We start from the raw sequence: 27,733 nt of genomic DNA, 5'->3' as shown, positions 1-27,733 counted from the left end.
CAACAGTGGTTGCTTTCAAAATGGTGTTTTCCCAGTGATTACATTGCACAATCAGAAAGTATCTTTCTCTCCTGCTACTCAGAGCACAGAAAGGAGAGTGTACTGTAAATAGAATAAACTCTGTAGGGGCCATACTTGCTTAGACAATGGTCTAAAATGGCTAGCTGCTAGCTTTTCTCATAGGCCAAACCTGGCCAAAATTAGCTATGATGCTTAGGATGGCCAGCTGAGCAGAAAATGATATCCGGTAATGAATAAACCAATCAGAGACCTTAAATGGTAGACCCACCATCCAATCGCATTTGTTCAACAGGTAAATTTGGCCACCAGAGGCAGATTGTTAAACCATCCAACTGCTTGGTGTAATTTGTTATCCATGGTTTAAATGGTATGTGCCAATATATTTTTTACATGATGTTCCTTGACTATGCTACAATAACACATTATTACTGACATCGTAAAAGTTGAAGGCGATGACTCATGCTGTTGTCAAATACAAGTAATTTACCCATTACTTCTCGCCTGGAGTGGTGGAATGATCCACTGAAGTGATGTTGACATATGGCGTCTGCGAGTTTGAATACCCTTCGGGGAAAGATTATTTTAAAAGGAGAAAGCCCTCCACTGCTGGTCCATGAGTGAAATATCACAAATATGACGAAGTAGCAGATTATCAAAATGCTTATAAAACCTTGTACAATTAAGTACTTTCACCTATATTCATCGTAGTGACATTTCTGTATTAGGCCTGTGTTTTGGTCTGAGTGACTCCAAGAAGCTCCTTTCATTATTGAAACACTACATGTTGCCTGCTCTTCGATTCACAATACAACCACAATTAGTGTAGGCTACACTAAATGTTATAGCAAGGAGGATACTATCTGGTGTGAATGTGTGCAACGTTCAACCTATATCAACACCATTTTTGGACACGATAGTTTAAATCGACGTTAGGCTAAAGTGTCCCTAAACGGTGTTATTAGCTGTGCTAGCGTATATCATGTCCGTCAATTGTAATAGACTAGGCCAGTTAGTCAATAGCATGTGTTACAGGAAAGCACGATCAGATTTACTGCATCAGCTTCATAAAATTGTGAAGCAAGGAGGCCAGGTTGGAAGAACAGCTAGCGATTTTAGATCCTCATTTAAACCATTGGTCTAAGCATGGTTCACAATTCCGTGTGGAGTCCAGACAACTGTGTGCCAGGTGGATTTGTTTTGGAAGCCTTATCTATTCATTCAACCAGTTTGAATACAAAAAGACATCACCCACCCTTGGAGGACAATATAATTTGAGTTGAAAACATGTGAGAAGTCTTGAGGGGTCACTAATGACAGCAATGCTGGAAAAGTAATCCAACTAAGCAAATTACATTACTTTCTGTGGGGAAATCAGGGTTGATTATTAGTACTTTTTTAAAATAAGATTATGTAATCCATTACTACAGTCTCCATTATGTTAGCTGGAAAGCAAACATTTAATGATTTCTCAATCACACGCAGACCAGAATGGACCCCTGCCCACGGGAACGTCTAATGTAAAATCCTGAACTTTCCCTTTAACATATAGTACAGTCTAACTGCATATTGTGTGTCTCAAATAATTCCTCTTTTCCATAACGCATTTGTGCAATAAACAGTAACACACCCAAATAGATCTATAGTTTATTTGTTACAAATTCTCACATTTGTCAGCAGCCCACTACGTAAAATATAAGGCATAACATTGTATTGCGTCTGCGTACCATGAAATAACCTCCCTTTCCAATGTCATACAAAAAGGACAGGCAAAAGGACAACAAGAAAGTGATTGCACTAGTTGCTGCACGTTTAACGCACAGGCAATTCCCCTTTTCAATAACACTGAACCGCTGCGTGTTCTGGGAATGTCAGGACAAATAAACAAAAGTTCCTGACAAAGCCAGAGACCCCTCAATTGATTGTTGGTTCCAAAATAATAATAAAAAAGGCATACAATATTGAAACGCTTCTGAACTCCCCATCCCTTAACAAAATGATCATTTTTGACTACAAACTACAGTAAAAGAGAAAAGAGGGGAAAAAAGGAATAAGTAAAATAATGAAGGCATTTTGGAAAGTTGTGGGATGTTCATTTGGTCTTAGACGGATGTCCCTTCCTTTGATTGCTCGGGCTCCTCCTGGTGGAGAGAAAGTACCAAAAACAAAGGACTTTAAATAATCACTGTCCAGAAACATTTAAAGATCATCTGATAAATAGTAACAGCCCTAACAAGTCTAAGCCACTGACAACTAGAGATGTACAGTATACCAAAATAGTGTTCTGACATGTTATTCAGCTTTTAACCACACCTCCTAAGCCTGTTATGCACCTTAAAAAAAAGGTACACTACATGAACATCAATATGGAGTTCCACTTCACAATAACAGTTGACCGGGGCAGTTCTAGCAGGGCAGAAATTTGACAAACTGACTTGTTGGAAAGGTGGCATCCTATGACGGTGCCACGTTGAAAGTCACTGAGCTTTTCAGTAAAGACAATGTTTGTCTATGGAGATTGCATGGGTGTGTGCCCAATTTTATGCAACAGGTGTGGCTGAATCCACTCATTTTAAGGGGTGTCCACATACGTGTGTGTGTGTGTGTGTGTGTGTAGGAAAGGCGTAATTTCCTAAGTCGGAATCAGGCCTCTACAGCAAAGTGCATACTTCTTGGATCTGCAGAGCATTAACAAAGGCCCATTATACTCTGTTGAATATAGCCACATACCACCAAAAGAGTTGAGCCCCCTACCCCCTATTCAGTTGAAACCCAAACATGGGAAAGGGGTTTTCCATGAAAGACCCACACAGTGTAGGTCTAGGAGCTGTGGTGGGCCTGCTAAATAAGGTGGTGCAGTGTGGTTGGCCTACCTTCCCAACAAGTTGGCCCTGCAAGGTTTTGACGGTGTCCCGCTCTTTGACGAGCTGCTCCTGGGTGGCCTTAAGCAACTGCTGGAGCTTAGTGGCCGCCTGGCCAAGGTCCTTGGTTAGCTTCTTCTCTTTCTCCAGCCTCTCCTGGATCATTCAGACAACACACAAAATAAAGTTATTCTAATTCTTAAAATATTTATTTAAATATCAAAGGAGAGTGGAGGTAGCCTAAAGATTAGATAAGTAGACCAGAAGCCAGAAGGTTGCATTTTTATTGGTAATTGTCGTATTTATTGTGAAATTACCAATTGGAAATGATTTGTACTTTCTGGTTATTACTTTTAATCATTGAACCAAACTGGTAACAATTGTGACCGAGAAGTAATTACCAGGTAATTAGTGGGGCAATACCCCAATTTCTTTTTTTTACTAAAAGCTGCCGGACTCACAATGGCAACTATGAATTTGGGATTTGGCATAAAGCCAGCAATTTCCCACCATGCAGTGGGGAACAATCACGGTCTTCAGAGAAGGCCTAGGGATCTATAAAAATGTATATTATTTTTCATCCTTACAGTAATTTTAATAATATTCTGACTTAATCACTTCAGTTTGTGTTAAAGAGAAGGCTTAATCCTGAATATAATTTTTTTATCCAAATCAGGTTTTTTGGGGTTCTCTGGATAGAAAAATCTAGCTCAGCCAGCCATTGCTTAGGCCTTTAGAAGCAGGACATAAGGCCTCTGCCATTCAACTGTATTAGAGCAGAATTTTGGAGTGACAGTGGAATGAACCAATCACATGTTGACTTGCAATGTGTGGGCCTTTTTTATTTATTTTTTGATTGAGAGAAGGCCTAGACATGTTACTACTGAGAGTGCAAGAGGTAATGAATTCATAATGGTTACGGCAATACACTAATAGGTTATCGTCTGCCAGAAAAACTTAAAGAACAGAACGAGAGAAAATAACCAGTGTTGCAAGCAGTAGTTTTCCCTCGCTAACGCTAGTAACAATGGGAAGTAATAGCTGGTTTATTCATTTCATTTGGGACCTGAAATGGTTGTGCTTTTGTATTGGTATGATTTCATGGGGCCTACTGGAGTGAATGGGCTGCTTAACCGTTAAACATTATTTGATGCTGTGTGAGACTGCTGTCGCCCGTCTGTATATGTTTGACCAAAATTCTCTCCTTCAGCGCCATGCAGTGCACAGGCATTACAGCCGCTGTCCTTTCAGCACCATGAGCCTGTCACCTTTGATTTGTCGCTATTGGTGATAGGTGTTGGCTACTATAAGTTGCGTAAACAGTGCAATATTTTATACTGTTTGTCATGTGTCCATGCTGTGTGTACGGCAGCCCAAAGCACGGCCAGGCCTGTTTGATTAATTCCTAAAGTCATCAAAAAGTATTGCTCTTCCTTCACTAGAACGGTCCGATTACAGAATATATAATGTTGGGCGCATTAAGTGATGCTATGTTTTCTGTTACTTTCTAGATTTTTTGGGTTTGATAACGTATTGGAAGATTTTTGGTCCCTCTGAAGACCTAGGTCCTATAGTCACGGTTCGCCACTGCCACCACCACACAAGCAGGTCCAGTTTGGTGTGCCATTACAGAACCATGTCGGAGTCTGTTGGTAGCATATTTGAGTCGGAAGCAGCTTTCCTAAGCCATCTAATAGGATGACCTATGAAGTCCATGTCGGTGAGAGAGGTAGAGAGTAAAGGAATAAACAAAGACGGGGGTAAGCACCTTGAGTTCACCTGTGGAGCAGTCTCCTGCTGCCTTCATTTGGTCCATCTGTGTCTGTAGGTCAGTCACGCACTTCTGAGCCTGCAAGGAGAGAGCAAAAAGATTTGAGAGCAAAGATTAAATAAACGGTCTTAGATAGAAATAAAAATGCCTTTGGCAATACATCGCAAACATAAAGACTGACAGCCAAAGGATGTTGGGAATAACATAAGAATGTCCAATTCACATTGGACAATAAAGTTGTACTGTATTGAGAGAGCTGACTGAATTAAAAAAGCTGTACGATTACTGTGCTCATCCAGATGTGATCACTGGTGCCCAACTAACGATGAAAGATGCAGCAGAAATACTGTGGGAATGCATTAAGTAATAGATTGAATCAATTAACACTTATCTAATGTTTTTTTTTTTTTTTAAGGACATAGGAATTCTAACCTTACATGTTTATTTTTTTATTTAGGACAGCACAGCTGAAAATGTAGAGATGGAGACAATAGGGGCATAGACAAAAGGGTGGCCGAGACAGGGCTATATGGGGTTGGGAGTTTATACTTCTACACCAATCTCCGGCACCTCTAACCTCATTCTTACCATGTCAGCTGTATGCTCGCTATATTGCGATTCGAACTTAGTTTCAGCAGAATGTCTTTATTATGACTTACCTGGTCAAAGTCAACGGCCAGCTGCTGTCTCATCTCTTCCTCCGTTTGCAACTTGTTTGTAACCTGCTCCAGCTGGGTTTGGACCTGAGATAATACACACAAACAGGTCAGCCAAATCACACCCCCCAGATAGATCACATTTGGGGGGGGGGTACCGTAGGACACAACGTGGTGGCGTATAGGCCAGCCCTACACCACAGTGTGCAGAGGCTCACCCAAACGGTTAGGTTAGAACAAGTAGACTCCTGAGGGGCAGTCTCTGGTTCAGGTGAAACAAGCATCAACAAAGACAACCTCACTCACTACTGAGCTCTGGCATTTTGAAAAATACATTTGAAGGGTGCTAGCGTTTGGCTGTTTCCCCCTCCCACAAGTATTACAACAGCCACTGGTGCAGCACCTCAGAGCATAGCACAACGCCAATGTCAACTCAGTAAACAAACACACACGCATACAGTTTCATGCAAGGAGGACAACAACTAGAGTTAAAATAGGCATTTTCGTTGCTGTAAAACGTTTGTTTTAGAAAGCACATACAGTGTGGTTAGTGTATAGCAAAAGCTTCTGCCTTTGAGAACTATCAGACTGAATAGGTGTGGTGTGATTCTGCTGCCTCTGATTTGAATGAAGTCAAATATGTGTCATAATATAAATATGATTTATTGTATACGGGCATAATTAGTGTGCCATCATGCCGCACATTATTATTTAAATACGGGTTGGTCTCTAATATGCGAGTGAACGGTTTGCAAGTGAACACTACATTGGTAGGGTGCCCTAGCCGAGTGCTTAAAGGGATATTACAGCCGAAAATGAAGATGAGCACCACAAATCTGAAAATTACACGGTGCTTATCGTTTCCATTCAGGATTGCGGCTTGTAGTCAGTTCAATGAATACATTCTGAGTCTGATAGTTCTCAGCTAGCTTGTGCAGGGTGCACCCCGTCTGTCAGGCACCCTGACCTGTGTTGACTCGGAGGCCTCCTGGCTCTGCACGTGCTCCGTCGTCTCGCTCAGCTGCTGTCTGACCTGCAACAGGAAGCAATCTGCCGCTCAACACAAAGGCAATGTCGCAATTCTCCAATTATCTCTCCTTCCTCCCAAAGTGTGCACTTGTTCACTTCCCTGATTTGAAAAGAAATGACTGGTATAAGAAATATGGTGGAAACTCCCACTAGCCAATGCTTTTAGATTTGTAGGATGTAGTGAACAAATGCACCCTTCAGGAGGAAGGAAATATTATTGGGACGCACCCAAAGCCCTGGGTCTCCCTCAGTAGGGTGCTTTCACTTAACATACTGAACATTGCAGATAGAAATAACACAAATTGAGCGGTCATTAACTCTACAGATCATCCTATCAGAACGTTGCGCCCTTCTGAACTCAGACTGCTGTTCACAGAGGCCAAAGATCATTGCCTCTAAGGGCGTAATACAGTTGGTAGAAGTGACCACTAATACAAGATCAGATATTTTCATAAGCATAAATGGCAAAGGTTAGTGTAATCTGATCCTAGAGCTGTGGTTGAGGGAAACTGCTGGAGTGGAAATTGCATCATTTTATGGCACTAAAATGGCGACTGGCGCGTCAAACCTACCACAGAAAGTTCCTTGGCCTGCTTCTGTGCTTCCAATTGGGCAGTCTCCAGCTGGCTCTGGGTCTTCGTTAACAAGGCCTTCAGCTGCAAAGGCATACAAGATGTAGACTGTAGCTACAAGCAATCAGTGGACAACCCAAGTAGCAAATAATACATATAGGTGGATGTTAACGATGTAAAATCTGTGTTTAGACAACTGTATTGCCACACTTGGAAGACTAGCCCCTGGTGGGCTAAAAGAGATCCTAATCCAAAATAAAAATCAATGAAAATAAAAGCTTAACGTAGGTTGTGTCCTTTAGGCACAGACGACAACGTGACAATGACAGAGTGAAAACATCATGACCCAGGTGTAATGGCGTGTTTGGCCTACCTGGGCGACCTCCTCGGCGTAAGTTTGGCTAAAGCTGATGGACTCCAGCTGTTTCTCCAACTGGGCCTCCAGAAGCATCACCTGCTCTTTCAGCTGCACAAAACACAGGATAATAAATCACTTTTTAATATCAAACTAAAACCAATCAAAAAAGGTCTTATTGGTTTACTTGAGTCTGTGACTGGAAGTAAATCCAACAAATATTAAGGTTTAGATTGAGCTCTGTATACACCCATCCCCATCCCAATACCGGTACTAAAGCTCTACCTGGTCTGTGCTTTCATTGTTCATCTTCATATCCTCTGCAGCTTGCTGCAACACCTTCACCTGATCCAAAGCCTGCAAGACAAAATAGCTTTTAACTTCATATCAAGTCATCTTATAGGAAACCATCATGTCTGCTGCTATTCAGTAAGACCAGAGAGAGAGAATTTAAGAAAAATAACTCACTGCTTGCCCTTGCTCCTCAGCCTCTACGATTTTGAGCTTCCACACGTGCTCCTCTTCCTCCACACTCTTCTGAAGGTCTTTCAGCATGCCCTCCTAAAGGAAGTGTGATAATGTGGGAATGCAGTTATCATAATACCTACTTCTAGGTGCAAAGCAGGAGTACAAGTATGTTAGTGGGGCTAGTGATTCTTGCCTGTTTACTTTAATAAAGCTTACACATTATTCATGTCACTCCATCTTCTGTATTACACATTCTATTCCATATAAAGTGCACATAGTAGGATATAGGGTGCCATTTAGGGGACACACCAGGGTTTTATCACAGACACCAAAGTCAAGCTGTGTCCCCCTCATACAGACTGAAGTTGGATGGAAAGTCAAGTGTTCATTTTAGTCATTTAGCAGACACTCTTAACCAGAGCGACTTACAGTAGTGAATGCATACATTTCATTTCATTCTTTTTTTTCGTACTGGCCCCCCGTGGGAAACGAACCCCCAACCCTGGCGTTGCAAACACCATGCTCTACCAACTGAGCCACAGGGAGGACCATGTTCACATGCAGGACCATAGATTGACTTACCGTTTCAGCCAAGACAGTTCTGTACTGCTCACACTCCGCCTGTAGTGTTTTCTGAGACTCCTCGGCTTCTCCAAGTTTTGACAAAAGCTCCTAAAGAGAAAACAAGCACACAGTCATGGCTGTCTGGGGCTCATCTGAAACACCAGGGCAGGAAAAGCTAAGATGCACTTTTGTTGTCTGTTTTCAGAGACAAACATGTAAGTAATGGTCAGCAGTAGGCAACTAAATGTCTTGTTATAGCAACAGGTGTAGAGGAACCTCTACTGGTATTTTGAAGCTGTCCAACTTTACAATAATGTTGGTCGCTTCAAAATGCAATGTATACACTATACCGGGGTAAAACACAGGGTCCTCACCTCAGAGTCTGTGGGTTGCAAATTCTCTTGCTGAACTTCTTGGCTCTGTGGAATTTCAGTAGCCTGTGCTTTCTGGATGAGTAACTCCAACCAGTTATTCTGTAAAGAATAACATGCATCTTATGGTTACAATTAGTGATTGAGGCATTTTAACTACAGAGCTGGAAAGAAAATGGCTGCTGGTATAATCATGTTTAAGGGGAATTCCATTTACAAGTTTCCAGAGTGATTTTATTTTCCAAATCCATTCCTGTTAACATAATATATTACTGACCACCCTGTTGGTAACGTTTGGGTATATAAATAAGGAATGAGCTCCAATTCAGACTAGCAAAGGGTATCCACACTTAACAAGCTTTGTGGCGGAGAATAATCATTTGAAAAACAATACACTTTCCAATTCCAAGTCTGTGTCGGCGATTGCAAACCCAACTAACTTACCTGCTCAGCTCCTAAAGAGACGTCAGGGCAGATCATCTGAAGAGCCTTTTGAGCTTCTGTCTGGAACGAGCTCAGTGCTTCCTCTGCGACGCGCTACAAATAGATGCAAAGTATCATGAAAGCCATCAACACAAACCGTATTCACAACAGTGTTTGTCAATGGGAGTGTAGCCAGAGTATTTAGCTAGAGTTCAATCAACCTTAGTGCCAGACATGTTGCTGTCTTTGAGCATTTCATTCATGAAAACTTGAATTCTAGTTCCAATTTTAGCCATTCAGATAGCCTTTTTGGAAATTCGGAAGACCCCTGACCTCCTATTGGCCAATATTGATCAGGAGGTAGCACGAAGCAGAGCGCATATATAAGACTCTGGGTGTTGCATGCCACTGACCTGCGCACCCTTCGCCACAGCCAGTCTTTCCTCATTCAACTTCTCAGCAGCGGTCAAGGCTTCCATTGCCGCCCAGTTCTTTTCGCGGAGATCCTATAGGGTAGAGCAGAATTCAGCTAAGCTAACACAGTCAAGGGGCAACAAGCATACCTCTCTTTGAGCAAGGCAAAACCCTCAAACTTACATTGCTTTTGTTCCTAACTTGTTCCATTTCCTCCTTTAGCCTTTGTAGCTCCTCTTCCAGAGATAGCATCTGGGAATCTTTCTCAAGGCTGAAAATATAACACTCATTAGCAGGGAAGTGGGAAAAGTCCATATCAATTCCAGTACCAGTTCTGGAATTGAAATTCATTCCTATGGGGAAATACCATATCCAATTCAACAGACTGGAATAGACCCCAACCCTGCTCATTCAATTAGACAATGCATGCACTATGGGGTCAAATAATACACCTCAAGTGCTTAATTAAAGACTTAGGAATGGACACATACCATTCAAATGGCTGTTCGGCTTCCGTCTCACTTCCGGACTCCTGTGTTAGGGAATTGAAAGAATATGCATAGTTCAAGTTGCCAAAGGTTAAGTTTTTCATCTGACAAAAGCACATGTATAAAACTTACATTTTACACAGTAAGACTAAATCTAGGCCTTACAAAGTAACAGTAAGGCTTAACACCAAGCACGCATACACAGGAGAGAATAGAAGACTTACAGCGTTTGCACTCTTCCCTTGCTCCATCTCCTCTCTCAGCTGTTTGAGCTCTTCCTCTAACGAGGCCACCTGGCTCTCCCTTTCCTTCAGACTGCTCTGAAGCTGCTCTGTGTCTGCTGGGCTCTCCACCTGCACAACAGATTCAATACAATTCAAATAACTTTATAATACATTTGTCCCATGAGGGAACTTCTGCTGTGGAATGGAACATATAGTACATACACAAATATAGGATTGTAAGAGAGCAATGTTGAATTTGAACTCTAAGTTGCCAACAGGTTTGCTAATTTATAGCATCGGTGATCTTCACCTCCATCTTGGCTCTCAATGTCTGCAGTTGCTCTTCGAGGGACGTCACGATGCTCTCCTTTTCCTTAAGGCTGACATGGGAAAACTGAGTTATTAGGTTGTGATACAGTAAGACAGACTTATTTAAAGCACTACATAGTAGACAGGGCTAATCAATTATTGTCCGAGAGGGCCAGAACTAAGCAAATGTTGTTGCAGATAAAATTGTCATGAATAGAGCTGATGTGATTCCTTATCCTTTGTGTGTACATAGTGTTACTATCTGAACATTACACAACATTGTGTTCTATTGAACACTGCCCTGATTTTATTCTTCAGACTTGGGACACCAGGTGAGTGAACTCACTGTCTAGTCAATGATAAACTAACCAATTAACAAACACAGGCAGTACTTCGTCCCTAGAGGGCCAATAATTGAATAATAGGCTTGTCATTGGAGATTTGTGCTTACCGGCTAAGTAAAGTGAATAGTTCCTAACAGAATTAGAACCGAATAGAAATAGCAGATTCCTCCCATACCTGTTCTGTAAGAGTTCGATCGCTGCCGTGTTGTCGAGCTGTTCTTCAACAGATGATTGCGCCTCCTCTTCCTTCACACTGATGTGCCAGAAAAACAAAACTTTGTTTTTAAACATTTTATGGAATGATTATGACTTCAGATTCTTGACCATATTTGATTGTTTTTGGTTTTGGGCAGGGCAGGGATCCTTCCCATTTGTTGGTCTACATAAGTCGATAAAGCACCAATAAACTTTATTTCCCGAAGAGTGGGAATTCCAACTTTTGTATTTATATATGTAATAGAACAGAGACTGTAGTATAGTTATAGACAGACAGCTAAGTGAGATGAGACAAGATGTGTAATAATAGCAGTAGGGAGCGGAATTGGAACCCACAAGGACACAGTTGTAGACATGCGATGAGGACTGCGGCGCTAACCACTTGGCTTAACCAACCCCAGGCCACATGGTGTCCCAGTAAAAGTGAACATACCCGTTGACCTGTGGATCCTCAGTCTGGGAAGATTTCACCAGCTCCAGTTCAACCTTCAGCTGTTGGAGCTCCTCTTCTAAAACGGCCACCTGACCTTCTTTGGTTATCAGACTGAAAGAGGGAGAGAAATAAATATCCCCATTCGGTAGAGAAAGTTGGATACGGAGATTCGATACATGGTATCTAACAGAAATATGACTCAACGTACCTGTTCTTTAGCTCTTCAACCTCAGCGGAGTTGTTACCCTGTTTAGAAACAAGATGGATAGACTAAACCTCTGAGCATGACGTGTGGTTTAACACTAGAACCTCTGGGCCACGAGGAACCCCCCTTCAAGCTAATGAGCGGTCATTCTAACAATGTAATATTTCATATACAGTATACGCAACAACAAAAAGTTAAAGGCCTTATGTAACATTGCAACACATTTTTAAAACAAAATAGCATTTTCATTATTTTATGTTACTGTAGGTAGGCGGTGTGTGTAAAAAAAATTAAGTCATTCAATTTTATTTGTGGAGTGCCTTTGTTACAACTATGAAATGGAAAGCATGTTGGAACGCGGTAACAGCTTTTTATGACAAAAAAAATGAAATAACCCAAACAGCTAGACGCACGTTCGTCGAAACTTGCTTCAATTATGAAAACATCATAGCTTGATAAAGTCGAAAATCAGCAAGCAATAATGGCATTATAATGAATATGTATTTTGCTTGCGATGTAAGGGATATGCCCTCAGTGTTTACATGTTGTGCTGATAATCGGCCCGTAGCACTGTCGCCGGCTTCTTCTATCCAAATGGGTGTGGTCCCTTACGCTCTCCTGTCTCACCGTTTTATCTGGTGGTGGCGCGCACACCTGCTCAGTGCGCACCAGTCTGGATTTTTTACGCTTAGGCGTCTGAGGTGTAGGTTCAGGCTGAAGCTCAGAATAATAAGACACGTCATGATTAATTTCTTCCACACCATAAATCGTTTTCAGATTTTGTAGCAATGCTAACGCAGCATGTGCAGCCATTCTTGGTCTTCTTGCCATTGTAAATTAAGCATGCATTTACTGTGTACTCCAAGTAGACCAGAGTAGACTGATAAGAGTGCTTGGAGTCGGTGGACTGATATTGGGTACATAGCATTTTGAGATTAGATCAACGCAATAGAATGGCCCGTCCTGTTCTTCATATACAATTGGTACATCGTACACTTCCCCTCGCTCATCAACTCACCCATTCTCCCACATCATACTTTACTTCATTTATATAATCTGTTATATGTTCGAAATTAGCGTTGGTATAGTTTAGACAGTGGAGGCTGCTGAGTGGAGGCTGCAAAATATTATTTTGAACATAAGCCGCACATGTCTATAAGCCGCAGGTGCCTACCCGTACATTGAAACAAATTAACTTTACACGGGCTTTAACGAAATACGGCTTGTAACAAAAAAATTATAATTAGCAGTAAGCTTTAGTTGTCTTTTTGCACTGAGTCAATTCCTAACGCTGCCGTTTCCAACGTCTTATCATCGACTCATTAAGACCAAGCTCCCGTGCAGCAGCTCTATTTCCTTTTCCAACAGCCAGATCAATTGCCTTCAACTTGAAAGCTGCATCATATGCATTTCTCCGTGTCTTTGCCATGATGAGGGTGACAAAATGACTACCGTAATCAGAATGATGGGAAGTTTGAGAGCGCTCGATTTAATCTAAACAGTAAACAAAAAAGTTGTTTGACCTTAACCCGTTTGGCAATTTCATTGGTCTAATGAAAGCTTCATGCCGCCAAAAAACTGAGCACGTCACAGAATGTGTTTTTTTGGAGAAATAAAATAGAAAGCGGGAAAAATCCACGCACCTGATTACACATAGAAGTAGCCTGTGCGCAAATGTTTCTGATTTCTGATTATTTTTTTCTTCACCTCAAACAGCAAGTAAACAAAGTCTGTTTTTACATCCATTGAGAATGACAATAGTTCAACATAGAATATTTGAAAAATCTTTCCAGCGATCTTCTTAACGGCAAATTACTCTGTGTAATCATTAGGCCTACATTTAAAATGTGTTTAATTAGCCAACCATTATTATAATTCCTGTGCATTAAACACCTCCATTTCCTCCAAAACAACAAAATTTGCTTGCAATACAGTTGATCAACCACCAGAAGTTGTGAATACTCATGATCTGAGATTTGCGTGGACATGCGCACACTTTCGTCCAAATTTCAAGAATAGATAAATACCAACCTTCGCGGGAAAACTGGCGCACACAAGGTTGAGTCTTTTTTGTGTGCATGCACCTTTGATAAATGAGGCCCCCGAGCATTGACAAAACAGGTAGATCTGAAAGTATCGGAATTGTAAGCAATATGGGTACAGCTCCACCTGTACTCTGACAGGTGGAATGTCGGCCATCTTGCTTACACCTATCCAAATCATTTCCGATCTACAAGACTGCTTAGGGGTTGATTTGGAATTGGGTCTACTGCCTAAATTATTTGCAGCTGAGGGAGAAAAAAAACAGGCCCTTGGAGATTACATTGGTGGCAGTGGGGGTCTCGGTAACACCGTCCGTCACAGTCTCCTGCTCCTTGGGGGGAGGTTCTATGGGAGACTCCAGTGGGGCAGACACTACTGCCTGTTGGGCCTTCAGGTCCTCCAGCTCGGCAAAGTGCTCCTTCAGCTTGGCCTCCGTGGTGGCCATGCGCTCCTGGAGCTCTGTGGAGATCAAAGTTTTATTCAATTCAAAGCCAGAGCCTAGTCAGACATTTTTATAAATCCATACAAAAAAAATGATTAAAAAAAAGAGAAATTTGCCAATGAGTAGAGAGTATGAATCTAAAAGCAAATCTAAATAATAAGGTATCAGGAACATAGCTGTCCCACTTAGTGCAAGGCTTTTCCTGTGATGTTAGGGTTAAAATAGAGGTTAGAGTGACTGGGTTAGCGAGACTAGCACGTTATATGTAACCAGTGAGAGGTGGGGTCCACTGACCGGCAAAGGCTTTGGCCTCCTGTTGAGCCTGGTCTAGTTGGGCCTGCATGGTGTTGATGGTGTCCTGGGACTTCTGGAGCTTCTGGCTCACCTCCTCCAGCCTCTGCTGCCAGGCCTGCTCGCTCTCCGCCTGGCACGCCTGTGGATGAGCATGGCAACAGCTTATTACCAGGTGCAATGCATCTATTATGCATGCATATTCCTTATATAAGATATCTGGGGCTGTTCCAGAAAGCTGTATCAATGACTTTGCCAAAAATGCCTTGAAATACCTTAATCATTGGGAAATATAGACTTAAAAATACTTGACAGCAACAACCAATATACATATTTAGATTTCTTAATCAACCAGGAAATCAAAAGTTAATTGTGCTTGCTTAGCAAAGTTAGCTGGCTAATATACCTGCTTTCTGGAATACCCCACTGTATGACCTGGGCCCAGTTTCCAAAAAGCATCTCAAGGCTAAGTTAAATCGTAAGAACATTGGTCCCAAAACCATTGTTAAAGTAGCACTTAAATGCTTGTTAATAACCGACTGCCTTAGACCACGTGTAGAACAGCTAAGTGAGCCTTTAGAAAATAAAGTATTTTCGCTAAACATAGAATCAAGGCGTTTATCGGTTTCTCGGAGACCACCGATAACTTCAGAACGAAGTGGACTACAAATACAACGCTGCAAAGGATAAAGAGATGCTTCATATTCAAACCGAGATGAATGCACTAAAATATAAATACAGACTGGTACACCACACCAGTCAGGGAGTGACATGGCCGTGGCTTGCTATATAAAGCAGGCAGACAGGCATCAAGGCATTCAGTTACGGTTCGATTGAACGTTAGACTGGGTAAAACGAGTGACCTAATCGATTTTGAACGTGGTATGATCGTCGGTGCCAGGCACGCCGGATCCAGGATCTCAGAAATGTCCACCCTCCTGGGCTTTTGACACACGGCAGTGTCTAGGGTTTCCCGAGAATGGTGCGACAAACAAAACGTCCCGTGGGCGAAAATAACTCCTGTTGATGAGAGCTCGAATTGCAATAATCTTGCAACCTAACAGGCGGGCCATAAACCTGCCTGGTGTCAACGGTACAGGCTGGGGGTGGTGGTGTACCGCCGTCCAAACTGCAGCAATTACGCGATGCCATCGCGTCAGCATGGACCAACATGCCTGTGGAACGTTTCGGAATGTAGAATCCATGCCCCAAAGAACTCAGATCTTTCTGGAGGCAAAGGGGGCCCGACTCTGTACTAGACGGGTGTATCTAAAACTGGTCAATCATATTCACATCAATTTCATGTTCATTCAAATCGGCTTCCGTTTTGCCAATTTTAGGCTACCGTCTTTCTGCCTCAACATATTTCATGACGCGTAACGTGCGCAATGAGCTGTGTATTATTATAGGGTAAGCATTAGAATAAGCTGCCTCAATATTTGCAGACATAGGTGATAATACATCTATAGGAGTTAATCCATCGTCAGCATTGTGGAATAATTTCTAATGTTAATCCTTCTAACCCCCCCCTTAAAAGATTTAGATGCACTATTGTAAAGTGGTTGTTCCACTGGATATTTTAAGGTGAATGCACCAATTTGTAAGTCGCTCTGGATAAGAGCGTCTGCTAAATGACTAAAATGTAAATGTAAAAATGTTAAGGTAAGAAACGGAGAAAGCTGAACCTTTCTTTCCATCCTATCATGCTCCAACGACGCACCTAGTTAAAGTTCTAGCCTAAAAGAAATGTGAGATAATGTCTAGATGCTTTTTATAGTGAGATAATGTCTAGATGCTTTTTATAGTGGAGATCAAGTTTATAAATTGCCTGGTTGGGTTGATGAGACAGTGGATTGTGCAGTCAGATGGAACAGAGTAAATAAGCGTTTTAACATCAGATTTAGCCGGTGGTAATGTGTGGAATAGACAGGAATACGGTTTTAACCAATCAGCATTAGACCCATCCGTTGTATAATATGTCATAACAGCTGACATAACTTGCCATAAACTGTTATACGGTCGTAACACATATAGACCTGATGTGACATACAGTATATTGCGTTATTTTATGGCTGGTTATGACACCTACATAAGAGTGTCACAACCCACAAAACCTACCACACAAGGCAAAACATTCCATTACACCATACATGTGTCAACAGTACGTTTGTTATATATACAAATTTAAAATAAATGTACCATACTAAATTAACATTGTAATTGCTCACATATTGATGTAGGACAAGACACCCTCTTTTTGACTGATGATTGACATAAGGGCATGTATGTAATAGGCCTATCTGGCTTATAGGATTCTGACAGTCATAATGCTTCTTGTCAGTGTATTTTCTTCATCCAAGTATAGTGGCACAGGACGGTCACAATATTTCATGACAGTGTCATACTTTATTTTCTACAAGTTGTTTAAAATATGAAGAAAAAAAGTGTGACTAAAGAATTCATTACAACAAAAAAGGATTTAACAAACTTTCAAATGAAATGAAACTTCTTGGCAGAAACGTTGACACTTAATTAGGTGTCATAACCCTAAAATAACACAATATATGTCTCAACAGGTGTAAAAACATGGGTAATGATAGTGTTATTACCATATTATGACAAGTTATGCCAGCTGTTATGGCATATTATGACAAGTGTTACTGCGGAAATCGACTCTAGGGGGTTAAGTAGTTTGTAGTAGTTGTAGATTAGTTGGTAGCCTGGATGTCAGTCTGTGCATGCTCAGTCAACTCAGTTGTTTGACATTACATCGACAGGAGTTGACAAAAGCACAAACAGACTGGAATCAAAGCTATAATTTTGCAAAGGAGTATAGAAACACAATAAGTGAAAAATATTTTGTCTCCATTCTAAAAGATGTATGAATAAAGTTAGTAAGGCACACTGTAGCAAAACAGAGAATGGAAAACAAAAATATCTGTAATTATGCAACACATTTAACTCACATTTTCTCCCTACTTGAACACGCCTCAGTTGTCCACATCTGTTCTAGATTAAAAAAAACTGACTGACCTTAGTCCCAAATTAATTGACACCCATGTCCTCATGTTGTCCACCACTGGACCAGAAGTGCACAGATGCATGTGAACTGAATTGACTAAAGCCAAGGTTTTCATTTTGGGCCCAAATCATGATGCCGAGTTGTTACATTCTCAACTTGTTTTGCACTCCCAACTTTTAAATCATACAATGCATACTTTTTTCCCCTTCCAACAAAACAAGATAAAACAGGAGGAATGCAAGGCCACACCTCTTGCTCAACTGTTGTCCTCCATTGTGGTTGGATCAAATGAAAGGTTATAGGTCTCTTGGGTGCAGTGGAGATTGGGGGGGGGGCAACTTCACCCTACTCCGCTCACCTTGAACTGGGCAAGTTGCTCCACTGAAGCTGCCACTTTGGCCTCCAGGCACTTCCTGTGCTCATCGTCAGCCTGCAGGGCTTCTGTCCTCTCGCCCAGGTCCCGGTTCAGACGAACACAGTCTTGCCTCAGCTTGGCCAGCTCCGCGTTCTGCCTGGAGGTGGAAAGAGAACAGTGAGAGACTTGATGACTTATTGGGAAAAGTCCAGGTAGTTCCACCCTATTTCACTCAATTTGTTTACATTGGGTGCCCACTGAACAAGACTCAGATTTCTCCATAGAATAGAGAATAGGAGTTGTATTGTCAATTTCCCCCATCTACCTGCTCTCGGCCTGGCTGGTGGCCTGATTGAGGGCGTCTCTGAGGATGGAGTTCTCCTGCTGCAAGCGGGCCAGCTGAGCGACTGGGCCATTGTCCAGCTGCTCCTGCAGGCTCACTATCTGTATGGAGGTGTTGGAAAAAAACATTTACATACATTTTTTTGCAGACAGTTAATAGTTTCTCAAATGTTTACCTAGGGGTCACAATATGTTATTACTGTCAAATTCAGAGGCTGCTGTCAATATCACACAAAAAGGAAATGGTGGTAGCAGAAGCTCCATATTCAGTCAAGCACAGGAACATTGTGGAACGTTCAGATGGAAACACTGTGTAGAACAGACATGCCTCTGATGTGGAGTCAGGACTCAAGTAAGCTCTATTCATTGCATTTCTGTCAGGACTGTTCAGTACATTTTTAATCACTTCACCTGAACACGACCCTGATGTTTATGGGGTCGCGAACTGACCTTGAGGTTGAGCTGCTGGGTCTCAGCCACGTGGTCCTGGTAGGAGGCCTGCATGCGAGCCTGGAGGGCAGTTATCTCCTGAGTGTGAGCACTCAGCTCTGAGCTCAGACGGGTCTCGACCTTCGCCGTCTTCGACTTCTCTGCACTCAGCTCCTGTGTGGACATTGGGGATCGTTAGTGACATCAGCGAAAAACACTTGGTTAATGTCGGTGTCCTGGGGTGCACATTTTTGTTCTGCCCCTTTTTTGGGGTTTGTTAATCTGTTACTCTTCCTGAGTGTTCCAACAGGCACAGTGTGAGCCAGTGGCATAAATACCACAGGGAGATAGTTACTGTAAGCACCAGCTACCAAATCCTGGCCTACTGCACTGAGGCCAAGACCTGTTTAAGATGCTACCTAGCCCAGTACTAACACAGTTAATTAAATTCATCAACTTATCATCATGCGGTTTCATTAGTCAAATAAGGTGTATTATATTGTACCCTGTGCCTGGAAGTCAGTAGGATGTTTGTTTAACCAATTATCTCTCCTTCCTCCCAAAGTGTGCCCTTCACTGATTTGAAATGGCACGACTGGTATAAGAAAAAAAGGTGGAAAGTACCCAGTAGCCCATCCAATGCTTTTATATTTGTGTACACTTCAAGAAAAATAAAGATATTATTGGACCTGTGATCTTTTACCTTGGTGAGCTCCCTCAGTCGATTCTTGGCGGCAGTGACGCCCTCCTGCTCAGTAGACAACTGCTTCTCCTTCTCCTCTAGCTGTTTCTTCAGGGCAGCTGTGGGATCCCCCTTCTGAGAGGCCTAACCAATACGACACAGGTTGATCACCATTGAATCGGCTACAGTTGATGTTAAGACAAGCCAGAGAAGGACTACACCCCAAATAGCAACCTATTTGCTATATAGTGCACTACTTTTGACCAGGGTCCATAAGGCTCTGGTCAAAAGTAGTGCACTATAATCGGGAATAGGGTGCCATTTGGGAGACAGTCAATTTAACCTCTCAGTTGGGAAATATCGGAACAAAGGTGCTTCCAAAACTACTAGGAAAATGAAACTTTAGAATATTAAAATAATGTGTTAAAGTGAGAAAGGCTAGGGTGGGGGGGGGGAAGCTACAGTGTTCTTACTTGAAATGTTGCTAAGCTTAATTAATTCAGGCTTCTGGTGTTTAGAAGTGTGTGTGATGACTGTTTAACTCAGACAAAAGATATTCCATGTACAATCATGTCGGAGTCATTTTAATCGTAGCCAAGGTTTCTCAATCTTGTCTCAGAAAACGCCTGCTCCTTTCTATTTATGCATGTATACAGTGCATTCGGAAAGTATTCAGACTCCTTGACTTTTTCCGCATTGTTACATTAGCCTTAGTCTAAAAATGATTAAATTGTCCCCCCCTCATCAATCTATACACAATACCCCATAATGACAAAGGAAAATCAAGTTTTTAGATGAAAAAAAACCCTGAAACATCACAAGTATTCACACCCTTTACTCAGTACTTTGTTGAAGCAACTTTGGCAGCGATTACAGCCTTGAGTCTTCTTGGGTATGAAGCTACAAGCTTGGCACAACTGTATTTGGGGAGTTTCTCCCATTCCTCTCAAGCTCTGTCAGGTTGGATGGGGAGCGACGCTGCACAGCAATTTTCAGGTCTCTCCAGAGATGTTCAATCGGGTTCAAATCTGGGCCACTCAAAGACATTTAGAGACTTGCCCCGAAGCCACTCCTGCATTGTCTTGGCTGTGTGCTTAGGGTTGTTGTCCTGTTGGAAGGTGAACCTTCACCCCAGTCAGAGGTCCTGAGCGCTCTGGAGCAGGTTTTCATCAAGGATCTCTGTACTTTGCTCCGTTCATCTTTCCTTCAATCCTGACTAGTCTCCCAGTCCCTGCCGCTGAAAAACATACCCACAGCATGATGCTGCCACCAACATGTTTCACAGTAGGGATGGTGCCAGGTTTCCTCCAGACATGACACTTAGGCCAAAGAGTTGAATCTTGGTTTCTGAGTCCTTTAGGTGCCTTTTGGCAAACTCCAAGCGGGTGGTCATGTGCCTTTTACTGAGGAGTGGCTTCCGTCTGGCCACTTCACCATAAAGGCCTGATTGGTGGAGTGCTGCAGAGATAATTGTCCTTCTGGAAGTTACTTCAATCTCCACAGAGGAACTCTAGAGCTCTGTTAGAGTGATCATCGGGTTCTTGGTCACCTACTTGACCAAGACCCTTCTCCCGCAATTGCTCAGTTTGGCCGGGCGGCCAACTCTAGGAAGAGTCTTGGTGGTTCCAAACTTCTTCCATTTTAGAAATGGAGGCCACTGTGTTCTTTGGGACCTTCAATGCTGCAGAAATGTTTTGGTACCCTTCCTCATATCTCAGCCTCAACACAATCCAGCAGACATTTTTTTGCTTGGTTTTTGCTCTGACTTGTACTGTCAACTGTGCGGTCTTATATAGACAGGTGTGTGCCTTTCCAAATCATGTCCAATCAATTGAAATTACCACAGTTGGATTCCAAGTTGTAGAAACATCTCAAGGATGTTCAATGGAAACAGGGTGCACCTGAGCTCAATTTCAAGTCTCATAGTCTGAATACTTATGTACATAAAGGTATGTTTTTTTTTTTGCAAACATTTCTAAAAAGCTATTTTCACTTTGTCATTATGGGGTATTATGTGATGAGGAAAAAAATGTATTTAATACATTTTAGAATAAGACTGTAAAATAAAATTTGAAATAGTCAATGGGTCTGAATACTTTCCGAATGCACTGTATGCCTGCATTTCTACTAAAGGGAATGCGGAGGTGGCTTGGCCACGGGCCACTGTTTAATGCTTGCGTGTGTCAGTCAGTGTCATTCTGGAGGGGAATACTGTACCAGTTGCCAGGAGTTGAGGCCAGCCTTGTCACTGAGCACTTCAATGAGCCTTTGGGCCTCTCCCTCGCTGAATGTCATGCTGCTCACAGTAGACAGTAGAGTCTTGTATGGCAGGAGGAGGGGAGCATCAGCAGAGTCGACGGCAGCAACCACTACAAGGAGAGAGAGTGAGTTGGATGATACGTGTGCCAGGTAGTTCCCTATGTCAGGGGTTACAGGCTGAACTACTTGCCTATCATTTGGATGACTTAATAGTTTATAAATTGAATAATAAACATACTTTCCTATAACTTGGATGGTTTACTTTATTACTTGATGAATGACCAGTTTGTAACTTTGATGAATTACTTGATTGTTTCTTACTTGTATGAGTTACTGTAGACTAGTAGTAAACAAAAAATAAGTTGGGATGGTTAGAGGGGGAGGTCTTGGGAGAATGAAGGGCCATGTGATCTTCAATTCTATACCGAACAAAAATATTAGAACGCAACATGTAACAATTTAGAAGATTTTGCTGAGTTACAGTTCATATAAGGAAATCAGTCAATTTAAATAAATGTATTAGGCCCTAACCTATGTATTTCACATGACTGGGCAAGCTACCCCATGGGTGCACCCCTCTGACGATTCCGCAGGTGAAGAAGTCGGATGTGGATGTCCTGGGTTGGCGTGGTTACAGGTGGTCTGTGGATGTACGTACTGCCAAATTCTCTAAAACGGTGTTGGAGGCGGCTTATGGTAGAGAAATGAAGATTCAATTCCCTGGCAACAGCTCTAGTGGACATTCCTGCAGTCAGTATGCCAATTGCACACTCCCTCAAAACTTGAGACATCTGTGGCATTGTGTCGTGTGACAAAACTGCATATTTTAGAGTGGCCTTTTACTGTCCACAGCACAAGGTGCACCTGTGTAACAATAAGGATAAAATCTTCACTGTCAGTGATGTAAACAAATTTGTGCACGAAATTTGAGTGAAATAAGCTTTGTGCTTATGGAACATTTCTGGGATCTTTTATTTCTCCTCATGAAACATGGGAACAACACTTTACATGTTGCGTTTATATTTTTTGTTCAGCTTAGATGACATAGGGTCTAATCCACAACCAGAACCCATTGCTTTCAATTGGCCTTTCATCATAATACCAATGCTTCACTAGAGAGACACTGAGCTAACAACTTCCTCTAGGAATGCAGTGGTTGTTAGCAGGGCTGGGGTAAATTTCTAATAGAAAAATCTGAATTTCTAATTCAATAATTGAAAAAAAAAACATTTATTTTCAATGACTTCTTGATTAACATAAAAAGGAGAATCTATTCATGTTAAGTTTTTTCATTCCTAAATATTAAATTAACTTTCTGAATTGACTTAACTGAATTTGGCAAGTATCCTAGTGGTAAAGAGTGTTGGGCCAGTAACCGAAAGGTCGCTGGTTCAAATCCGAGCCAACTAGGTGAAAAATCTGTCAATGTGCCCTGAAGTAAAGCACTTATCCAAAGCAACTTACAAGATCAATTAGGGTTAAGAGCATTTGCTAAATGACTAAAATACCAAAACATTTAAAATGTCATTCGAATTGACCCCAATCCTCATTTATAGAGTACATGAATTGCAATAGTTTTATATTAAGAGTTATCATATAAATAAAATCAAGTAAAAATGTGATCAAAGCCAATTATTTACTACCAACCTGACTCAGCCTTTGCTTTGGATTTTTTCTTCTTAGCAGGTGCCTCAGCCTTGAGCTCCTCTGCCTTGGCAACGGGTGCGGTGGGAGTGTCACTGGACACTGGAGTGGGTGCGGCAGTCACCGGGGCAACCTCAATCGCCACAGGTGGCACGACCATGATGGGCACTTCCTTGGCGATGGTCTCCGGGACGACGGTAGGCTTGGCAGGGGCCGGCGCCACTTTAGCCACCTTCTTCTTCTTCTTCGGGGAGGGGGCAGCGGCCTCCACGGCCACTGGGGCAGCACAAGCGACCATGACAGGATCCGGTGTAGCAATGGGCTCTGGTTCAGGTTCAGGCTCGGGGGCAGCGAGAGGCTCGGGTTCGGGCTCGCTAGCGGACTCTGCGACCGGTTCTGGGAGATTGCCGTTGGGCCGCTCTTCCTTCTTCTTGGCTTTGCTCTTGTTCTCCAACGCCTTCTTCTTCTTATTCTTCATAGAGAGCTGGGTCTGGGCAGACTTGCCCAGCTCATGGCGGTGCTTGGCCAGGGCCTCCTCGTACGATGTCTCCTTCATGGAGAGCGTGGAGACCAGAGCAATGCCGATGGCGGAGACTACCATGAATCCACCAAAGACCATGAAGCCGAGGGTTTGGGGGTCGTAAACGTCCATGCCTTTTCCTTCTTTATCTTGTCCCTCCGCAAAGCCTAGCACAAAACAAAGTAGAGGTCGCGATTAGCTAGGTGTCAAAGGATGCGAGCCATAATCATCAAGAAAGTCACAACATAATGTTTAGTAAATTGGTTCAATAACGGCCAGTTCACGATTTAGTTTCCCCCCCTCAATATATTTATCAACTACCAGAGTGACATTTCACAGAGAAGGATCAATGAGTTAGCCAGCTAACTTCGGTAACCGCTAAAATGTAACTCCTTTTTTCTGGTTTATCAAGAATGCTGATCTATGGCGATATAAATTAAAATATTTGTGGTTTCAGAATATTTACAAGAGTTACACAAGCAAAAATAAGTTGATGCTGGTAGCAAAACGTCCAAAAATGTGCTCGCTCATGTGTAGTAATGTTTAAAGCCTTCATTTATTTCGAAAAATGTGTTGGCTGGCTCACTGATGTAATATATTACAATGATTAGTCAAATAGGAAAATCACAAGCAGGAGTAGAGATGGCACGCATGAGTGTCTCGCAGAAGTTGAGAGGTTCATACCAGTAGGCTATTCGTCCCATGCGGTGCAGGAGATGACAGACACACGAAAGGCACTCATCACAATAAATATACATTTTACTGAATCTGTAACCCTTTGCATACTTTTCAAAATTAAGTAATTGATTATCAACCTAATCTAACAGTCACCTACCTTTCCATTGATGAATTTATTGGGATTTTATAACAGTAACCAGATTCTTATAGTTTAGGGTTAGGCTTTCTTCTTTTACTGGCTCAGTTTTGGTAGGAGTCTTCGAGGAAAGGTTAACATTGAGGGAATAATGTTGAGGATGGGCAAAAATAGGGATAGGGTTTATGCGTCTCACACACTCCGGTCACTACATTGGTAAAGGTAGACCAAATTTTTCTGGGTAAAAACAATCTCTCCATAGCTATACGACCAGCTCCTGAACTTCTAGTAGGGTTAAAGAAAAACAGATGTCTGAGAAAAGCTTCACAGCCCTTAATTTCTCCCCTGGACAAAAAGCTGTTCTCACAGAGGACAGAGAGTTCAGCATGCAACTTTTCATCCACAAGAGAACTCATGTTAAGCAACATCCTCAAAAGACACATATACCCACCCCGCCCCCCTTCCCAACTACGTTCATGTAAAAAAAAAATGCACTTTGTCTCCAGTTTACAGAGGATACACCTGTATGCAGTTGCACTGCACAAATTCCCTGTGAGTTACTTGACCAGGAACCATTCCGGAGAAGGAGTCCTTCAAGAGTGGGCTTTCAGCTACTCATAGGCCTGAGAGGCAATGCTGACTCTATACAGTCGATAAGGTCTGTGTACCAAATGGTACCCTATTCCTTATGTAGTGCTCTACTGTTGACCAGGGCCCTCTGTTCAACAGTAGTGCACTACATAACGAATAGTGTGCCATTTAGGACATAAACAAGGCCTCAGGTGAAGAAAAAAATGCTGACTCTAAAGGAGTGAAGACTTTAATGCTTTCTCCCTCTTCAATAGTCAAATACTCATAATCAAATCAGAAAGCAATAGTAGCAATCTAATGGAATACAAGCATTTGTGTATCCATTCTAAAACTGATACTTTGGGATAAAATGCTTTAGTGTTGAATTGAAAATTACTTGACAAGATGATTCGGAGGCATTCGATCAAACTGAAATAAACTCCTAAAGGAGCAAACAATTGATTTACATCAACATTAGCCTATAGATAAATAGGGTCACTGATCAATCGATCGGTTTTGTAATAGGCAACAACTAGTCATTCTAATAATGCTATGAAACAAAACCTAAACACGTGGGTGTGCACTGTCTAGCTACAGATTGTTACACCAGATAATGTGATTTAACCAAATATTTTTGGTATCCATTACTGGGAGTTGCACGGAGAATTTGACAATACTATTTTCATTCTCGATTCAGCCAAACATGCATCTTCTAAAATGTCCGTGTCCAGTTGCAGATGGTGGGTTTGAATTTAGAAAGTGCTTCGCTATTAAAACAAAAATGTTGCTCCATGAAGTCATCCAACAATATGTACGCCGCCATCTTGTCCATTTCAAATCTTCTCTTAGACCAAGACAGGTAAGTCTCATCATGACACTTTGGGGTGGACCCACCTGTCTCAATCAATGGTAGAAAAATATCGGTACTACAACAAACAGTACCTAACCTGTCACTCCCAGTAATGGATACCAAAAACCATTGGATAAATCACATTATCTGGTGTAACAATCTGTAGCTAATTATTCTAATGTAAAAATGCCCAACGTATCAAAATACACTACAGACATTTACCCTAACTGTAGATAATGCGGAATTCTCCAGAGTGTACAAGGGGCTACGTGTCTCTACAAACAATTAACCCCTTGTGATGTACCTCTCTTGTTATGTAACAAGAAGAGTACAGTTGCCCTAACGTTTCTACCTATAGTCTACTTGACCACTTGCCAGTTTCAAAGTTTATTGGCATCATACAACATACAGTACCTCAAATATGCTACCCATTACAGTTAAACAATTAATAATTTAAAAAGCGTTGTAGAGAATATTATTGAGAATAGGTTTATGCAGTGTTAAAACGTTTCACCACAGGCAGGCCTACGTTATATACTGGTCCTTATTCTCTTATGTAGTGTTTTAAGTTTTAAAACATCTAGCATCCCCTCCACACGAAATAAATGTAAATGGACAATTTGTTTTAGTTGCCTCTAGCTAAGAAAACTTAACTCCAGTGTCCTTACTTACGTGTCCTCCAGAGACGGCCTACAACCATCATTAGAGCCCGTTGATTGATCACTCATTGACCGCAGCATCTCAATGCGTTTGATGTTGAGCCCTTTAACTCAAGAATATGAGCGAGGAGATAAGGCTATCCCGATACCGTCAATACAGCCATTAAAATGCATCTCAATGCTAAACGTATGATATTTGAGACGTCACTTGGTCAGACTATTTAATATAAAACATATACATTAGTCTGGGTCTACAGATGCAGTTCATTAGAATAGGGCACCAAAAATGAGTAAAAAGTAGGCTTCCCCAAACATTAATCAATACTGTCTATTCTTTCAACCCGAAAAGATCAAGCAACATTGTATCATGAAAAGTAACAATAGTTCCGATGTCAAAGTTTCAAGAACATATTTTTTTTTTCTCGATGTGAAAAATTATCAATTCATTTTCCGACACGCATTTGTCTATTCGTACGAGGCTGGGTTACGATACAACTGTTCCTTACACTACGCTCAGTTAAGACCATTTCCTATTCTTTTTAAATGATTCATACATTTTTTATATAAAGAATCTCTTACCCCGACCACCAATGTTCACTCTTTCTGAATAGCCGCTGAGTGTGGAGTCGTGGCACTTTCTCTGAGCTGGCGAAAAGCCATCCCGTTGCCGAAAAAACTAATTTCAAAGAGCGATTTCATTGGGTAGAGGGAGATCAGTCAAAGGCATTTAAACTATCCACGTCATTTTTAGGGTTTCAACTAGTTACCACAGCCACAAAGTCAATATATCACCAAAAAAAATCATGAAAACAAAAATATATTTTTTGGTCTTAATTTAAGGTTAGAGTTAGGCATAAGTTTAGGGTTGAGGTTAGGGTTAGGTTTAATCTCAGATTTTAAAAAGATAAATGGTAGAAATAGGCGGGGTTTATGACTTTGTGGCTGTGGTAAGTAGCGAAGACTGTTTTAGGCTGCACGAGACAAAGGAGGCGTGACTGTTCAATAAAGCCCGACTTTTGGGATTTGTAGTCTCAAATCTAGGTCTCCGTATCTATTTCTGTTGGACTGTTCCATCAGTATCTATTTATCT

At 41.8% G+C, this 27,733-nt stretch overlaps 1 protein-coding gene across 5 annotated transcripts; it reads right to left on the bottom strand.

The window, feature by feature from the left end:
• Positions 1 to 1,651: 1,651 nt before the first annotated feature.
• rrbp1b (ribosome binding protein 1b) lies at positions 1,652 to 27,441 on the bottom strand. 5 transcript variants are annotated; one of them, XM_014131126.2, is made up of 29 exons: positions 27,223 to 27,441; positions 23,234 to 23,917; positions 21,545 to 21,696; positions 19,349 to 19,471; positions 18,667 to 18,819; positions 18,200 to 18,318; positions 17,878 to 18,031; positions 14,501 to 14,639; positions 14,045 to 14,223; positions 11,725 to 11,762; positions 11,517 to 11,627; positions 11,043 to 11,120; positions 10,525 to 10,594; positions 10,215 to 10,343; positions 9,994 to 10,034; positions 9,686 to 9,773; positions 9,502 to 9,594; positions 9,110 to 9,202; positions 8,669 to 8,767; positions 8,313 to 8,402; positions 7,731 to 7,823; positions 7,548 to 7,619; positions 7,281 to 7,373; positions 6,908 to 7,015; positions 6,274 to 6,339; positions 5,310 to 5,393; positions 4,648 to 4,728; positions 2,892 to 3,035; positions 1,652 to 2,159 (listed from the first exon to the last, which is right to left on the bottom strand). In XM_014131126.2, exons 2-29 carry the CDS (start codon positions 23,880 to 23,882, stop codon positions 2,121 to 2,123), a joined length of 3,378 nt encoding a protein of 1,125 aa, XP_013986601.1. In that variant the 5' UTR covers positions 23,883 to 23,917; positions 27,223 to 27,441; the 3' UTR covers positions 1,652 to 2,120. The 5 variants fall into 5 exon arrangements, with proteins under 5 accessions (XP_013986601.1, XP_013986599.1, XP_013986600.1 ...); XM_014131124.2 differs by lacking the exon at positions 27,223 to 27,441 and adding an exon at positions 26,657 to 26,916; XM_014131125.2 differs by lacking the exon at positions 27,223 to 27,441 and adding an exon at positions 26,657 to 26,913 and having other exon boundaries at positions 6,908 to 6,991.
• Between the last annotated feature and the right edge of the window lie 292 nt (positions 27,442 to 27,733).

The sequence above is a fragment of the Salmo salar genome, chromosome ssa12, assembly GCF_905237065.1.
Source record: "Salmo salar chromosome ssa12, Ssal_v3.1, whole genome shotgun sequence".
Lineage (NCBI taxonomy): Eukaryota > Metazoa > Chordata > Actinopteri > Salmoniformes > Salmonidae > Salmo > Salmo salar.
The sequence above is the reverse complement of the archived record's forward strand: the minus strand, read 5'-3'. Positions and strand labels throughout refer to the sequence as shown.